An 18,893-nucleotide genomic window follows, 5' to 3' on the forward strand; every position below is an offset into this window, starting at 1 on the left:
TACATATTGCCTTTCTCAGGAGAGATATGGTCCCTTTATTGCCTAATGTCACAAAGACCCTGTTAACATCTAGTCACTTCAAGTGTTTTGAGTGTCTAACCGGAATCTAATCTAACCAGAATTGCATTTTACTTGAAGTGTAAATGCATGTGGTTAAAATTCTGTCAGAATGTAATCCAGATATTAGTCACATGAAGTGCCGCGGTGTAAATGGGGTCAAAAATGTTTTGATTTTTTTTACTGGTATAATAACAACATATTCCTGGTGACCCTAAATGTAAAAAAAATATTCTTTAATTACAAATGTTAACCTGTGTGTGTGCGCGCGTGTGTGTGCGCGCGCGTGTGTGTTTGCGCGTGCCCACATGCAGGCTAATCCCAGTGAGATAGTGCTGGCCTCCACTCATGATGTCCAGGAGGTGGATGTGTCCACTCTGCTGGCGGCCCAGCCGTTCACTTGGATTGGAGAAGACTTTGACAAAGAGTCACGCAGGTATATATGTTTCTGTTTTGAATTCTTGTTAAATAATATTAAATTAATGTTGTAGTGACAAATAATTTTAAATTTACCCATCTTGTTTTCTACAAGAGGTTTAAAGCTCATCTTGTTAACTCACCAAATCTAGCAGCTCAGCATACCCCCCAATTAGCATTGTTCAAAATGAACAAATGTATAGACAAAATTCAGGCTTCAGAATGGCTGCTGACACAACGTATAGCTCTCTTTCGTGATATAATCTGTATTTATAGATCAAGGGCTGTATTTTTAAAGGCGAAAATATCAAGATAGTTATTGTTACTACAACGATGACAAAAATAGCATTACATTTAATGAGAAATGACATTAAATGATAGTTTGAGACAAAAATGGCCATTTAACTTATTATGGCAGCCCTATGTTTGTCAAGTACACAAAACAATTAAATATTTCAAAATTTCCTTCTCAGCTCTGATGATGACTACCGCTCATCCCACACCAACATCGCTGCGGCCAGCACCGGGCCTTTTGCCCCACCCCCAATGCCAGTCTCCGCCTCTATGCCCTGGCTTGGCAGCGGACAAACAAGCATGGGCGCCAGTGTGGTACGTGTGTGTGTGTGTTTGTGAGTGAGAAGACGTATTGCATTGGGAACATTTGGACAGGCTGTCAAATCTAGAAGTTTATGTTCTCCCCTTGATGTGCTGTCAGTATTCTGCAACACACCAACCTTTCAGGTGTTCTTTTAACAATAGTTTGATGAAACCAACTGTCAAATCCATATTTATCCAAAATCTGCTCTTCACATAAGCACTGTACTGCATGTCACTTTGTTTTCTCAAAACCTTATTTTCAGTTCCTTTTGCTTTCTTTCGTAGCTACTGTTGTGAGGCTGCACAGGTTTAACAGAATGCTGGTGAACATTCTATTCTCCCAAACAGAAACTGAACTGTTCTCCTCCAATTGGGAGATTTACAGAAGTTCAAATAAGACAAAGTTGCGGTAAACAGTGTAAGGATATGGATATTACACATATAGCATAGTTTAACATAAATACTAATTGTAGCTTTACTGATGTATCAAGCGCAAGTAGCTGCTGTCTGGACAGTAACATTTGAGGAAGCTTGTGGATCCTTGTTAGGGTATAGCTTATTTGGTGTCATAACACAGTGTGTGTGCATATGGAGAGTCAGTTGAGGCAGTATACCTTAAATGATGCCATTATGTCACAATGTCCTAATGTTTTCCTAACAGTCTTATTAATGTCCTTTATGTCTATTTATGGCTCTTGCAAAAGGCTTCTTCCATTTTGAAAGATAAGGAGGGAGAGAAGGAGCGTTCTGTATATTTTCTTTTCCACTCTTATCAATATAACACAAACAATAACGGGTGGTCTAAACATACTCTATGATGAGTCTATTAAAGCAGAGATAAGCACACAAAGTGCTGTTAGGATAGAGATGAGGAACAATAAACACAAGACCAAGGTGGCAGTCTGCGTCATCAGTGTCCCCAACACTGCTACTGTCTGCCCTCAGTTCATTACAGATAAATTATATATACACACTTGTATGCACACAGTATATACACACATATTTTATCTTCTCCAGAGATCACTGCACATTTTTAGTAGAACTAGAGCATGTATTGAAAAAAAATATTATAAAATACCTCTTTTGTTATTGTGTTCTGAACCAACTTAAATGTTTTTATGTTTTATGTTTTCATAATTTGGTGTTGTGTTCTAGGTGCATGTTGGCATAATTTATCCCGGTAATGGTAACACTACTTTATGTATTATGTTTAATGTAAAAAATGTTATATTTTATATATATTTTTACCTAATCATATTGTATGTGTCCTAAGATGGCATAAAGTTATAGAAATGCAGTTTATGATAACTCCAGTTCTATAGTACATTATACCATATAACAGTTGTGCAGAGGAATCAGTAGGGCTGGGTATCACCACTAATTTCCCGGATTGATTCAATTCCGATTCACAAGGTCCCAATTCAGTTTGATTTCTGATTCGATTTAATTCAATATCAATTCATTTAGGGATATTTCAGTTACAGTATTTTTTGTTTGATTATAAAGAGATTTTCAGAGAACTAATGTTATAAATGTTCAAGGAACACTCAACCTACCATTTTTAAAAAGAATGTGTTAGAATATAGTGTTTATATGAGCTCTTTGAGTTTGTGGCTTGCCATAGTGCTACGATGAAAAAAAAAAAATGCAGTGGGCCTCGGCAAAGCAAACGCTCAACAGGTGGACTTTTGAGAGCTGCCTGTGAGGCTAAATTGAGTGTGTGTGTGAAACATCCAATGTGCCAAGTAATAAGTTAATTGCACAGCATTGGTCATATTTACAGCGTTGTCGTGATTGCTGGACCTTTGTTTGCAATACTTTAGGGTGAATGACTATTCATGTGTCCCTCAGATTGTAAAGAGGAACTTGAACAATGTGAAGAGAATGACATCCCATCCAATTTACCAGTACTGTGAGTATCTCATTTGTCAATACAATATCTTCAATTGGAGTATTCAGTTTACTAATACTGTACATTTACATTTACATTTATGGCATTTAGCTGACGCTCTTATCCAGAGCGACATACAAGGTTATTCATATCACAGAGGTGGGCCAATGTAGTGTTAGGAGTCTGGCCCAAGGACTCTTATTGGTGTAGCGCAGCATAGTCACTCAGACCGGAAATCGAACCCCAGTCTCCCACATGGTGTTGTAACTTAGTGGTAGGTAGTGGTGTTATCTGTTGCGCCACACCAACCAATGTAAATGTCCTTAATGAGATTATCCCATCAATGATGTGAGTATCTTTAGTAAATGTCATTTACCAAATCCTGCAGCACACACTGATTCTGATCAATGTTCAGTGATTCGTAAACTGTTCAATTTTACACCAATAAAGAAAACATTTCTTTCTGAAACTGATCAATATGTTGCATACAGACAAAATGGATATATGTAAATGTTTCAATATGTACACAATATATTTGTGTGTGCACGTGTGTGTAGATATGACTGGAGCTCAGGATGGCAGCGTGAGGATGTTTGAGTGGAATCGCCCACAGCAACTCATTTGCTTCCGACAAGCCGGAAACGCTAGAGTTACACGCCTCTATTTCAACTCGCAGGGCAACAAGGTACACACACATACATATGTACATGCATACATCTTTAGGACATTATACAAGTTTGTAAACCACAGTGCTACATAACTACAGCAGTATCCAGGGATATAAAGTACTGCTATTTAAAAAATATCTATGTATCCATGATATTATGCAGACTGAGATATCACACCCGTATTTTTCCTTACGTAATCATGAAAATCTTTTTTTTGTTTTTCTCTCGCTCTCTCTTACTCTGTATCTCGCTCTGTATCTCTCTCCCTCTCCGTCTCTGTCACACTCTTGCTCTCTCTTTCTTTCTCTCGTGCTCTTTGCAGTGTGGGGTGGCAGATGGCGAAGGCTTTTTAAGCCTCTGGCAAGTCAATCAGACCTCATCAAACCCAAAACCATATTTGGTAAGTGGGCTGACAGCCAGCAGCTGTGTTTCTGAGCTGAGGGGCTGGCAGTTCCTCTTCTTTTAGAAGTATTTAATATTTTGTTAATATTTAAAAATCAGCATAACATTGCCTCATAACAGCATGTATTAAACATATTGTTCCCTCTAGATAATATATAGATTTATTCTCTTTTATTCTATTCTCTCTCTCTCTCTCTCTCTCTCTCTCTCTCTCTCTCTCTCTCTCTCTCTCTCTCTCTCTCTCTCTCTCTCTCTCTCTCTCTCTCTCTCTCTCTCTCTCTCTCTCTCTCTCTCTCTCTCTCTCTCTCTCTCTCTCTCTCTCTCAGAGTTGGCAGTGCCACAGTAAAACCTGTGGTGATTTTGCCTTTATCACTTCCTCCAGCCTCATTGCCACAGCAGGGCATTCCAACGATGGCAGGTAAATGTAAACATTTTTGGTTAATACAAACAAAATACAAAGACCAAGACTACTGATAAATGTAAAATTCAAATATCAGTACCATCTTCTTGCTGTTTGTCTGAGACTCATCTTTACTGGCTTTACTTCTTTCTCCCTCAGGAATGTGTGTCTGTGGGACACTCTGATCTCCCCCAGTAACACCATGGTTCATGGTAAGTCTAAGCACACTGTTGTTGGTGTCCTCAGTAATAGTTGCACATCATGATGGAATTGGTTTTATATACCCATGTTACTGGACTCCAGGTCAGGCCATTTTTCTCGTCTTGAACAGACAATGAACAGTGTTCATTGCTGCTGTATTAAGGTGTGGTAAAAAATGCACCAAACCTGAGGTATTTTACATTAAAATTAAATCATCAAAAATCATTATATGAATAATACTGCGTTCATAAGAGAACACTTGTGCTTTGAAATGACGCTGCAGCATTGTGTACAAGTCGACTATTAAACTAGCTATTAAATTGGCCACGTTATGCTATCCAAACTGTAACTTAAAACTGACAAACATGTAACTTTTTACACTTTTTACAAAGGAGGATTTTGGTGAGACTGCCAGTTTTAAGCCTAAACAATTACTTCATTTTGTTTATTTAATTGAAATGTAAGTAGGGCAAAAGAAATGAAGTTTGATTTAGTGACCTAGAGACCATTTACCAAGTGTATCAGTGGGCATTGCTGTTTTATTTTCTTGTCATCTTTAAAACATTGAATGTATGTGAAGGTCTTTCTACATAAATCTTTGTTGCTTGTGTATGTGTGCAGCTTTCCCCTGCCATGAGAACGGTGCAACAGTTCTGCAGTATGCTCCAAAGCAGCAGCTGATCATTTCCGGAGGGCGGAAGGGTTTTGTGTGTATTTTTGATATTCGGCAGAGGCAGCTGCTGCACACCTTCCAGGCTCACGACTCAGCCATCAAAGCTCTAGCTATGGACTCCAGTGAGGATTTCTTCGTTACCGGGTCGGCCGAGGGCAATATGAAGGTGGGGATATCCTCTGTGTGTGTAAATAATGTGTGTTTGCATTAAGCCATTACTTTTATCATCTTATTATTTCAGTAGTTATAGAGTGCCTTATGAAGTTGCCTATTAATATTTATCTGTTCATTTACAGTCTGCAAAGTATTATATGTAGACCAATAATAATGAGCTGGAAATTAACTTTCAACCCCAAAACCAGTGATAAACCTCCAGCTTACAGATTTAACACTTTTTTTTAACTTTGAGTTTGTCACCCTCATCAATTCATAATTCTCATTTTCTCTTTAATTAACATCAGTGTTATAGCCCCTAAAACACAATGTGCAAAACCAAACTGTTACTTAATTAATTCTGTGTAGTTTCTAAATTATGATTAATAACAAACTTATGAAAGGTTAATAGATTTCTCTGTCTGCCCTTACAGGTCTGGAAGTTAGCAGGTCACGGTTTGATGCACTCCTTTAGCACTGAACACGCCAAGCAGTCTATCTTCCGCAACATTGGTGCCGGTGTGATGCAGATCGAGACCTGCCCAGGTAACCGCATCTTCACATGCGGAGCTGACGGCACACTGAAGATGAGAGTCCTGCCTGACCGCTACAACATCCCGGCCAGCATTTTCGACATCCTATAACCCTGAGACGGGTTTTCACGCTGACTGAGAAGGTCGAAAAATAACTAAAGCTTTGAGCAGCAAACCTGATCGTTTACCTTAGCTGTGAATCAAAAGTAACTTTGCGCTGCAAAATGTCTTTCTGTTTTTTATTTTTCCCCAAAGTGTAAAAAGCAAACTCAAGGTTACATACTTGATCCTAAAGAATAGATTACTGTAATTTTCGCGAGCAGCGGCCTCAGGCCCGTTAAGCTCAGTTGTTAGAGTGTTCTCATAGGAAAGCTATGCATGTGCTGAAACTAGTCACTGCGGTGCATTCACAAGATTGTTGATCGTGCTCTGTAAAAGTGCTCAAAGCAAAACGTTTTAAGTGTGTATCTGTCGTCATTTTGTGCCCACAGCTAATAACTTCTTAGCATCTTAACTTACCAGCACTGTGCTTCAGTACCCAGTCGGTCAGTCAGTGAAATTCGCTGTGAATCAAAGTTGTTGCATCCGCGTTTTTATTTATTACTGCAAGTTATTATCTCGGCTGCTCACACATTGCAGAGTTTAAAACGGCACAGAGCCCTGTTCCCCTGAATTTGGGGATGCAGTGAAAAACATGTTTATCACCCCATAGCTGCTATTAAATGTCTCACTCTCTCTCATGTAGCTACTGTTGAAACTGTGTTACTCTCTCTCCCACTACCTGCAGTTAAACCCTTCTTGTTAGCCTCTACACTGCAAAAAAATCATGTCTTTGAGAGTGAAAGTATTTGAAATATAGGCAATGTATGTAATATTTCTCATTAGGTGATTGCTTTAAGAATATGTTTTGATGATTCCTCATAGACATTTGAAGTCATTTTAGTCAAAAGTGAAATAAACACTGCACTGGCAGGACATTGTACTTCCTTCAGGCATAATTTCCTAAAAATGTCTTCTTTACCAGGCCAAACAATCGCTTCACTTGATATGATCACTTTAAACAATTTGAGGTGCGTACAAATAGGTGAAGTAGTCTTATTCTGTTTTCTCTTCTGTAAAATGATTTTTTTCTTACAGCAAACTGTTAATGAGAAATATTAGATCTTAGATATATCTGATCTTTCACTTGATTACACAACTTAGTCCCAGTTATTTCTTACCTTTACCTAAAGTTAAACTTTTCAATGACACTTTGTTCCGATTCTAAATCTGCAGTTACTCACCAAGACCCACAGCTAACCCTTTCTCAATTTCACCTCTATACCTGCAGTTAATCCGCCTGTGTCTACACTCCTAAATCTGCTGTTGCATCTCTCTCAATTTCATGTCATATGCAGTAAAATGTTTACTCCACCTATACCTGCAGTTTTACTCTCATTTCCCTCCATGTTGTTCCTGACCTGCTCTCACTCTACTTACTTGCAGTTAAAGCTTTTTGTCTGCTGTCAACCCTGTCTCACTCTACTGTTACAAAACTCTACTGTTAGCAGCCTCACTGCAAAACATTCCATTGGGAAGATGCTGTGTGTTCCCGTCAGCAGTGGTTTGAGATGTTTACTCTTATTTTTCAAACACTGAAATATTCACTTTGACCAGAAACACTCAGTTTCAGTTTAGTTTTGCACAAAATGTTTCTGTATTTGTTGCTTTTCTGTTTTATTTTTTTAAACCTAATTTTGTTAGTTTTTGTTAGTTTTGTTTGTTCATTTACAGACTACTGTATTTATATTTAACTTATTGCCTTTACACTGTAAGGTTAGTTCTTTAGGTATCTGGGACACAGTGCGTCACTGAATAGTTTGGTCCTTTTGTTTTCATTCAGTGTTAAAATCCGTATATGAATATTTGCACTCAAATCTGGAGACACTATATTAAATCTTAAATTAAATAGTGAAAAGCTATTCTAGGGAAAAACTGTTACATACAAATGAATGTCTGGCTATGTGTGGCCGAGTAGTATACATTTCGAATAGTTTTAAATGAATATATATATATAAATAAATATAAATATATATATATATATACAAATATACAAATGAACTATCAACATAGCTTGTACAAACAAAGCAAGATTTTTAGTTTGTTATTATTGTTGTTGTTGATGTTGTTTTGGTTTGTTTTGTTTTGTTTTGTTTTTATCATACCTGCTGGAATAGTTGTATATTTGGTTGGATGTATGTGATATTTATTAAAACCTTTGTGTTTGTGTCTGGTCTGCTGGCCACCATGTCCACTGTATGTATCTGAGTGTAAAACCAATGCGTCCTTTTGCTTCTCGTCTGTTGTGTATTTATTGAACAAGTTATGCCATCTGTGAGAGGAAGTGCACATTTAAAAGCCCTGGTGGAAATGTGTGAAAGAACAGGTTGTTCTATCATGGTCTAAGTTTTACCTTTGTAAGTAAGTTAAATAAATTCTTTTTATTTCAAGAAAACCATTTTAAAGCCTGTTTTACTGCTAACACAGGGTGGCCTGGGCTGGAGGTGTGCATATGCCTTTTTTTGACTCTGACTCGCATTAAGGAATGTGTTTTAGATTTACAGTAATATCCGAGTAGTATGACCACCTCTGGTTTGAAATGAACTCAGCTCCTCCTGTAGTCCATCTGTCCCCCTGCATACTTTGTTAGCCTTTGTGTACCCTGTTCTTCAATGCTCTGGAACCCACAGGACCACCACAGAGCAGGTATTATTTGGGTGGTGGGTCCTTCTCAGCACTGCAGTGACACTGACATTGTGGTGCTGGGATGTTAGTGTAAGTGTTGCGCTGGTACAAGTGGATCAGACACAGCAGTGCTGCTGGAGTATTTAAACCCTGTCCACTCTAATAGACACCCCTACTTAGTTGGTGTACCTTGTGAATATAAAGTCAGCTCATAAGTTGCTACACAGTTTGTGTTGGTTATGCTCTAGTTCTTCAGAATGCTCAGAGTACTCAATGACCCACAGCCCAAATAACACCTGCTCTGTGGTGGCCCTGCCGAGTCCTGACCATTAAGGAAAAGGGTGAAAGGTTAACAGAGTATGCAGAAAAACAGATGGACTGCAGTAATTACAGAACTGCAGAGTGAAGAGTTCATTCCAAACCAGCGGTGGTCATAATATTCTAATATGACTGTGTATTGATTTATTTTAAATATACACATTTATAACAGAAGCAAAACACACAAAGGGATACAAAATCATTGCAGGAAGAGAAGCCGTCTATCCAGGGTTTGTAATAATATCAGGTTATGGATCCACTAAAATTTGGCATAATTTGTACACAAGCAGGGTAATGTGGGGAACAGCATCCATAACATGAGACTAGTACAGGTCAATACATGAACATTGTACATTAAGACTCTCGCCCTCTGCTTGGACTTTGATTTAGTTGTTTTATGAATGTTAATCTCATACTAAAATCTTAGCTGACTGTAAAATAGACAGAACAGTAACTCTACTAAAACAGTGATCTGTTGTTTCCACTACTTGATCATGATATATGTGAGTATTTACTGGGTGATTTCTGTCACATTTTAAAAAGTTGTAAATCTTACCCAAACAAGAAAAAACAGACAATTTGTTTTTTGTATTTGTTTTCTTTTTTTTTAACCCAATTTTGTTAGTTGTTTGTTTTTAACAGCATTCATTTTGGATTAAGTGTTGGAATTATGATCACATTGGAATAATATTCATTATTAAGAGTGTACTTTTATATATATTTATTTATCTATTTTAATATTCTGTATTCCACTACTGTGTAAAAAAAAACAAAAACAAATGCCGAAGCGTGTCAGAAGAGCATGAGTGAACTGGTAAAATGTAAGATTTTCTGAAGCACTAAGTAGCTTCCTAAAGAATCCTAATTAAATCCAGTCACCATGAACCGCTCCAGACTTTAACCAACCCGTTCATCAGAGAGGAAATGCACATCGTACGACTTCACGTACCCTCCATGCCACACATACAGGTGTCTGTCCGTCGGATTGTAGGAGAGCATGGCCAGGACACTAGCAGGAGACCAGAGGTCAAAGCTTACATTAACTGGTTTCTCTTTCAGCAGGTCGAAAGCGTAGGTCACTTTGGTGTCTTTGGTGTCAGTGACATAGAGCACGCCACAGGCGACGAAGGCATTTCCAGCCTTGCTCCTGGGGTAGCTGGTGTTGATGTAGGCTGTGATGGAGAACGTTTTCTCGTCCAGCTGAGCCACCATGATGTTCTCGTTGATGCTGGAGGCGAAGATGAGCCACAGCCCGCTTTCATCAGCTGCCATTTTGAAATAGGTCTTTGAGTTGTTGAGCAGGTACGACAGGTTGTGGTAGAGAGCATTCTCTATGGCCAGTGTGTGTAAGCGCTTAGTCTGGAGGTTAAATCTGTAACATTGAGATGCAGGTAGATTTTAGTTTCCCAGTATTTACAAGCATGGCTGCCATGGCTGGAGATAGAAAATGCTGTTTTTACTTTTTGGGCCTGAATTTTCCATCTCTAGCCACTGTCACATGAATTTGTCAGAAAGTCAGAGTCCATCTACACAGGTTCTACTCAGTACTGAAAAAGGATTCTTTGACTTGTAACAATAGTGGAACCTTTTTTAATGTTGTAAAAAGAACCATCTATTACAGGTTGTTCACAATAGAGATGAACAATTCTTTACTTTATTGTGGTTCTACAAAGAAGCTTATTAAAGGTTCTTAGTAAAGGCCGTAGTTCTGTATTAGAACAGGGAAAACTCAAGGGTCTTTGCCTCGTTAAACCGTTCTTCAAAAAATTCTTTATATAATAGAATAAAGGATTTTTTGAAGAACGGTTTAACCAGGCAAAGACCCTTTATTCTCCCCATATCACGTGTAATGCTCCCGACACTGTTCTCCTTCACCTGTTTTCAAATTGCTGCTAATGGGGAAAACGCCGTGAACCCAGCTCTGATGCATTGGCTAGCAGACACCTGTGCTGGCCAGCAATACAGTGAAGTGATGTGGGGATCTGCAAAGTCAATTGTGCTCTCTCAGGCTCAGTCTGCTGATGGCCAGCAGTATGACCCAGGATTCGAACCAGCGGGTTGTAGTGGAAAGTGCTTTAGTCTGCTGGACCACTTGAAGCCCTTTATAGACCCATTTAAATATTTTCAAATAATCTATTGGCCTGTCAGTACTTTTTATTCTCCAGGAGTTGGAGAATAAATAAAAAATATGTATTATTGTCATTAAATTTAAATAATAATTGTCAGTTGCTGATGAATTGAGAAGTTACATTAGGTAGTTATTACATAAATTGGTAATTGAGTTTAATCAGTAATCCGGGCAAGAGAATGGTTTTGATGTACAGATTCTTGAAGTGCAATAAAATTGCTTACTTGGCGATGTTGAAGGTGCCGGCGATGTGGTAGTAAATGCAGCCGTTGTGAACCAGGTGGCTGCAGCCCTGGAAGAACTTCCCCACATCAATGGATTCACTGCTGCTGTTCTGGAGAGCAGCTATGCTTTTATACTCCTTCACAATACGGCCTGCAACAGACACATGCCAAGACCGAACATGGGAACATGAACATTTGCCTGTCTGTGCAGGTAAATCAGATGTAAATTTACTACAGAATTATGTAACACACACTTGGATTGATTATGAGATCGTGGGTTGGTTTCCCGAACAGGGATTAGACCTCATTAGGTCTCAGTGAAGACATTCGATTCAGATTGTGTTGTGTAGTCCAGGACTAGGCTTGATTCCTGTCTGGGAAACCGACCCTGTGAGTATGAGTTTTTTCCTTTGTAATATAGCACTGTGACGACACTCCTCATTGACCTCTGCCCTAACATTTCTATACAACCCAGTGTAGTGATGTGACAACCAACCCTGTGTTCCACTACCTACTGTCTCAAGATGCTGGTCCCAGAGCGACTGTCTAGTGCATGATCCTGTCAGTCTGCTTTATCGACAGAGCTCTTAAACACATGAATCTCTGAACCAGTTTTCTCCGTACCTGAGAAGTGTTCTGCCACCCAGATTCTTTCGTCGTCCTTCGCTGCAGTGTCTTTCATCCACGCTCCGTACGTGGTGGTCATTTTAGCCAGATTACTGGGGTTCTGCACTGACTGTATTACACACTCTGCCACAAACAAATTAAGCAATCAGTAAAAGCTGAATGTGACCATGTGGTTTTTCTGTTTTGTTTTTGGGGTTTTTTTATTTACCCTTTTTAGAGGTTTTGCCCTTGTTTCCTGGTCCTAGCCCATCATTTGAAATTGTATGAAGGAAACCTGTGGTGAAGAAAAACCTGAAACTGGTCAGTACTCTATATAACACACTTCTGTTTGCCATGATTTCATGAATTACTTCATGAATTAACATTAATTATTCAGTATCCACCATGAATTATTTCATATCCACCACAAACTGTTCAGTATCACTAATTAACAACTAACTACTATGGGTTGTTCAGTAATTACTATAAATTATTCAGTATTTACTATTAATTTCTCTATCTACTATAAATTATTTAATATCTGCTATGAAGTATTTCAGTAATTAAATTATTCAGTATCTTCAATGAATTATTCAGTAGTTACTGATAATTATGCAGTAACTACTTGATCATTACTACCTTACTGACCTTCAGGTGTCTGGCCATTGGGCAAGGGTGCTCTGTGACTTCTGTTTCTCCCAGGTCTTGGTGGTCCTGGTGGTCCTGGAAGCCCAGGTGGGCCCACTGGCCCCGGGAGACCGGGAGGCCCCATAGGACCAGGCGGACCTGGAAATGCATAATTTTCAGTTGAAATGTGGCGTACCCTCAACAAAAAAAGACTATGAATGGGTTATGACTGGAATTCTGTAAAGTTTACCCTCAACAATCACATCATTGGAAGGTTCTCCCTTTTCTCCAGGGGGTCCTGGGTCACCTTTTACACCAGGTTCACCTGGGTCACCCTTTTCTCCAGGAGGACCTAACAAACAAAATGCATACAAAAGAATTATGAACATGATCAGAAATGCTGTGGATTTGTTTCTTTCTGCACTGGTGATAATTCAATTAAAATAAGAAAACAATAAAGTTTTAAACAGTATTTGGCCCAAAAAAAAAAAATGGGGAGGGGGGTGACTAAGGCAGAGCAAAATTACTAGTAAGTCCAGCACATCGTAGCTAAGCAACATTAGCTGGCTGGCTAACAACTATTTTGATCACACTGGCCATTTTACACTAACATCAGACTTCCCAATGGCAAAGAATTTTGTACAGCTCACAGCTACCTCATGTAATGAACAGAAAGGTCTGGCAGAGGGTCTCTTCCACCCAATGCTGTCAATCACTTCATTCCTAAGTGTAACCCCAACTTCTTATTAAGCAGTATTAAATATATATATATTTCTAGGGGGAAATTAAAAAAAGGAGGGTGAGGAAAGCACTGACTCATCAGCGTTGATACATCAGCTAACAGACGCCTGTGCCCGCCAGTATAACTATGGGAGTGAAGAGGGGAGAGATAGTGCCTTCTGCATAGCATAGCCAACTGTGCTCTCTTAGGCTCTGGTTGCTGATGGTGAAATAGCACAGAGACCACCTCTTTTGGTACGATCATATTTTGTTCCTTCAGTCTGGACCATGGTCCATAACACCTTTCACCTCTGCCATATTGGTTCGGACCAAGTCTGAATCCATGCCCAGATCAAGCAAGATAAGTGTGTCATTCCACAGTGTGTGTATCAGTGATGGTCTCTGGTACTGGTGTTCTTTGCTGTCTAGCAGTGGTCACTACAAACAGCAGACTCATTCTGAATGACCATGTGCTGTGAAATCCTGTATAAGTGTGATTCAACTGTGACCCAGTGACTTTATCAGATACACTCATCAGATATCGTTTTCATAGTCCGTTCACATGTTTTCCAGAATTCCAGACGCTGCTTTGAAGCAGCATAAAGAATTTCATTCACATCTCCTCTATGACTCTCTCCACCAGCAATGCAAGTGGGTTTACAGAAGAGTCCGCCCAAAAAACGCTCCAAAACCACAACTATGACCACCAGCGTTTCCCATAAATGAGGCTAAGAAGGCTTTCTGTTCTGCGCCGGGACTGAAGCGGAATAACACTTTGTTCTCTTCAGTGAATGAAGGCTGGTGGGACCCATGAAATGAGGGCAGGCTTTCATGAAGAGCTCCTCTCCTCTTTTCTTGCTGCATTACCCCGGTCTCCACATTCACTAAGTGTAATGGACAAGAATTCCCAACCCTTTGATGGATCAGTGGGAATGACACAATGGACACAGATTCCCAACCCTTCAATGGATCTGACCTTTTTTCCCTCTTTTGCCCGGTGCGCCCGGTTGTCCTGGCAGTCCGGGAATCCCATCCGTTCCGTTGTATCCTGGCATTCCATCTTTACCTGGCAAACCTGGAATTCCCAAAGAGGATGGAATTTGTTATTTGTGTAGCGGGAGAATTTGATTGTATTAGTCCCACAAGAACATCAGTTAGATCAAGTATTGATGTTGGATGATTAGTTTTGGCACCCCAGTGAATCCCAAAGACATTGGGCATTGGATGTGGTGAATTTAAAGGGGTGTCTGGGTGCTTTTTGGACATGATGTGTACATTTGGTCAAAATATGTCATACGTTTTAACAACAATACATCATTCCGATTTACTGGCAGTTCATATCTTACCTGGTGGTCCAGGAGGTCCTGTTAAATGTAAAAGAGCCCAATGTTAATAAGAAAATGGCTTTATTAGTTGGAGGATATGTAAAAATGGATAAATAAACAACAACTAAATATAAATGTAAACAAATATAAACAAGTAAAATGGGAACACACTCTTACCAGTGAGACAGATTCCTTTAGTACTGTTACAGATGTCTAACAACACTTTCACCTGTAAGAACAGCAGCATATCTGATCAGAATATTAGATCTTAATGGCATAAACTTTCCTTTTCCTTATCACAGATCATTTAAAAATCTATATTTTCAGTAGACATGCACCAATAGATAATTTACTGATGCTGATACCTTTAGAAGTCTAGATTTTCATGGTCATGTTTTTCTACACTGTCATCAGAATAGCATGACTACTCCTGGTTTGGAATGACCTATTATATCAGCTCCACTGACCACATAGGATCACGGTAGTTCTGTAATTACAGACCAGTCCATCTGTTTCTATGCATGCTTCGTTAGCTTCCTTTCCTGGGTTAAGTTTAGTTGAGTTGAATGGGAGTAAACACTTTAGCCTTCATCTTGCTGAGATAATAGTCTACCAACCAGAAATATCCAAAAGGTGAATCAACAGACAGTGAGGGGACACTTTAGCAGCACTGCTGTGTCTGATGCACTCTGCTCTGTGGTGGTCCTGAGGGGTCCTGACCATTGAAAAACAGTGTAAAAGGATGCTAACAACGTATGTAGAGAAACAGATGGACTACAGTCTGACTACACAGTGCTCCTAGTTGATATAATTGTCTGGGATCCTTTCAAACCAGAGTTGGTCATGGTATTCTGATATGACTGTGTGTTACGAGAATTATGAAAGCAATACATCTTCAATACCTCTAATCTGTTTCCATACAGTGAAAACACATCGGCTCTGAAAAGGCACATATATGCTCTATTCTTCTGGAAGGCTAGCGGTCCTTCAAGGTACCCAGTTGAACTATAGCCTCTTAAGCTGCTTAAACCCTTTAACACTCAGTAACTACAGGGATGTCGGTGTAATCTGTTGGGGCTATTCTGTGGTTATAGAATATATTTTGGCCAATTGGCCATTTAAGGGATTAAACATTTTATTATTGTTAACAGTTAATATTGAACATAAAGAGTCATTACTAATAAAATGATCTTGTGATATAAAAAAGTCAAGCAGTTCTGTACCTTTTAGGATGCACTAACAGTATCTTTGTTTGGACAAAATACAGTCTGGCCAATTTGAGTGTTTTTGCTTTTAAAACATTAAACACAATATGGACAAAAGTATTGAGACACCCCCTACTTCATTGTTTCTTCTGAAATCAAGGGTATTACAAAAACTGCCTCCAGTAGCTGTCCAGGGAAAGATTTCTACTGGATTCTACTGGATAGGATTGCTATGGGGATTTGATTGCATTCAGCGACAAGAGCATTAGTGAGGTCGGGATGTTGGATGATCCCCAACCCACCCCACCTCTTTCCACAAGCCCCCAACTCATCCCAAAAATATTGGATGGAGCACCATAATTTTGGAGAACACAGTTCCACTGCTTCACAGCTCAAAGCTGGGGGGCTTTATACCCCTTTAACCCAAGCTCGACATTAGGCATGGTGCCAATAGGAACAGGATCTGTCTATTGTGTCAGCAATGGGTGCAACTTAAAATAGCTGAATGCATTCATTTGAAGGGTTGTCCATAAACATTTGGACATATAGTGTATCACACAACTTTCTGTATTAGGAATAACAGTTATTAGGTTTCGCAATGTGAAGACCATGAGAGCGAAGCCAGCTAAGTTACGCAGAGGCTTTCATTGGTTATCTTACCGGTACCATGGAGTAAGTCATCATCATCATCATTCCGTCATGTTGCAGTGTCTTGTGGAGGTTCTGAGAGTGATGGAGATCTGGGCGCTCCTGCAGCTTCTTCCGCTCCTGATTCTCTTCTTGATTAAGCTCTCTGCTCATTTCCTCAGCCATCCCCATTCCTGACTGCTCTGCCAGTTTCTCCTCCAGCTCCAGCTGCTCCAGAGTCTGCGCTTGCCTGACTTCCTGGCTCCTCTTGTTCCTGGAGTACTGATAGAGCCCCTCTTGGATCTCCTCCTGATCCCGACTCATCTCTGTCATAAACTCCACTACAGAGCTCTGAGCGATCTCTTCCAGCCGGGACTCGGCTACAGTCATCCGCTCTCCGAGCTCCCTGCTCTGGATCAGCAGCAGCAGCAGCCCGGCTGAGTTCAGCAGGGTCAGCACGCACACGCTGCCCAACGTCCAACGCAGTGTCCACGGCAGCCGCCCGCCACAAGACCGCAAACTGCCACCCCGACGAGCCTCAGCCAGGGGGTCCAACATTTTCATCTGGAGCGGAAAACAAAAAATCAAGATTCCAGAATTAAAGGCAAAATCTGGGATTTGGAGAAAAAAAAATTCTACAAAATCCAGGAAAAGCCAAACTCTGGGGGTCCAGAAACAAATCCTCCTCAAATTTCATGGAAAAACTATTTTATTAGAAATTCTAATCTTAAAACAAATCAGAGGCTATGGACAAATAAAATATCTGCAATATCTTAAGGCAAAATGCCTTAAGAAATCAGACCATAGTCCCAGAAGGATAAAGACCCAGTCCCAACACAATAAGAAGTATTTGGGCGGTCGCAGAGGGCGGCACAAACACAGCCGTTGTTCTGGGCGGTCTGAAAGAGCCAGGGCAGCGTCCAGGCCTTATACTGCAGAACTGAACACTTGTCTGTGCAGTCACCTGATTTATATTCAGAGCCCATTCTTTGGGCAGGCTGGGGGCTGACTGACATAATTCATATCTCCACCGCAGCCGATGATGTGGAAGAGCAAAAGAGTGAGAAAGTCCTGACCAGGGCATGGCTCTACTGCTGGCGAAGAGTGTTTTTTATTAACCTTGTAAGATCAGCACTGAAAGTGGCATTTAATAACTTATCCGCGCTGTTGCGTTTCCTTCATATGTAAAGAATTCAATCAAACAAATCCTGACATTAATACATCAGTTGGTTCTCATGGTCAACATGAGATGCAGGAGAAATGGTTAGCTGTGAAAACCATCTTCGAAATGTCAAGGCTTACTGGGTTCTTCTGAACATCACATTAAAAGTGAGGACAATGAAGGCGATCACATCTCGACAGAAAAGAAGTGCTACTAATAACTTCTAACTAATAACTAATGACTAATAACTTATTCAGTATCTACTATGAATTATTTAGTAACTACTGTAAATTTTTTCAGTATATGCTGTGAATTATTTAGTATCTACTATAAATTGTTAAGTTTCTACTATGAATTGTTCAGTATCGTTTTAGTAAAAATTACTGTGTAACTACGATGTAAGTTGGAGTTAAAAGAGAAAGGAATGGAAAGTGTGGAATCACTTACAGGTAATTCCTTGGATTTTAAGGAGGTAAAGAACTTTGAAAGGATCTTTAAAGAATGAAAATATTCTCTTTTAGGATAAACCCTTCTTGGTACCTCTATTTTCAGTTAAGTGTGACAAAGATGTCAACTACAAAAATGAGGGAGGTTTTAAAGTTTTGGGGGTGATTTGACCCAGATATCTCTAAATGTGAAAGGACAGCAGAGAGTTCGGTCTGAATCCTTCCCTCAGGAAAGAAGTGCAGACAGCTCTTTAACACTCAGAATCCCTCCTTTCCTGCAAGACTGACCCATTTCTGTTCATCTGACTTACGGATGTCATCTGAAATTGGCTGACAGGTCATGTCAGTAGATCATGACAGTAGATGGGGAGACTGCTGCAGGAGCGGGGTCTCTGCTCAGTATCTGAACCTAGTGGCTTCTAAATGATGATTTATTACATAACAAATTATGTAATAATATCAGCTGAGCTGAAAAAAAGAAAAAATCAAGTAAATAAACCCAATAGTACTCAAAGACTAATTTAATACACTAAATAGTTATGAATACACTGCCTGAGACACTGTTTACCATAGAAGGAGTTTGGGTCTAAAACATATTTTGTAAACCTGTCCATGGTGGAAGGGTATAGCTGGGGCATCACAAGGCAAAATAGTCCTCCAAGATTTTTTTTCTTTCGGATTTGCCTGTACCATTATTACGTGTGACACTCAGAAGACACTCCAGCTTCTCTGGAGGCTTTGGATAGTAAATGAAACGGCCACAAAGAACCATTTCACACCAAATCCACT

General features: G+C 39.7%; 2 protein-coding genes across 4 annotated transcripts in view; one reads left to right on the top strand and one right to left on the bottom strand.

Moving 5' to 3' along the window:
• dmxl2 (Dmx-like 2) overlaps positions 1 to 8,486 on the top strand; it is a 59,328-nt gene extending 50,842 nt beyond the window's left edge. For all 3 annotated transcript variants that reach the window (XM_072695456.1, XM_072695453.1, XM_072695454.1), the window contains 9 exons: positions 372 to 493; positions 948 to 1,083; positions 2,923 to 2,983; positions 3,520 to 3,647; positions 3,953 to 4,030; positions 4,359 to 4,450; positions 4,592 to 4,644; positions 5,255 to 5,472; positions 5,894 to 8,486. In XM_072695456.1, coding sequence (XP_072551557.1) covers positions 372 to 493; positions 948 to 1,083; positions 2,923 to 2,983; positions 3,520 to 3,647; positions 3,953 to 4,030; positions 4,359 to 4,450; positions 4,592 to 4,644; positions 5,255 to 5,472; positions 5,894 to 6,103 — 1,098 coding nt within the window. In that variant the 3' untranslated portion in view covers positions 6,104 to 8,486. The remainder of the gene's footprint in view (positions 1 to 371; positions 494 to 947; positions 1,084 to 2,922; positions 2,984 to 3,519; positions 3,648 to 3,952; positions 4,031 to 4,358; positions 4,451 to 4,591; positions 4,645 to 5,254; positions 5,473 to 5,893) is intronic.
• A 1,445-nt stretch (positions 8,487 to 9,931) lies between these two features.
• On the bottom strand, positions 9,932 to 17,060 carry gldn (gliomedin). The gene is given in 10 exon segments (XM_072695622.1): positions 9,932 to 10,406; positions 11,387 to 11,537; positions 12,011 to 12,136; positions 12,222 to 12,287; positions 12,629 to 12,778; positions 12,870 to 12,971; positions 14,316 to 14,414; positions 14,686 to 14,703; positions 14,842 to 14,893; positions 16,530 to 17,060. Coding segments are annotated over 10 exon segments (1,770 nt in total).
• Positions 17,061 to 18,893: the final 1,833 nt, after the last annotated feature.

This window comes from Salminus brasiliensis, chromosome 13 (genome assembly GCF_030463535.1).
Source record: "Salminus brasiliensis chromosome 13, fSalBra1.hap2, whole genome shotgun sequence".
NCBI lineage: Eukaryota > Metazoa > Chordata > Actinopteri > Characiformes > Bryconidae > Salminus > Salminus brasiliensis.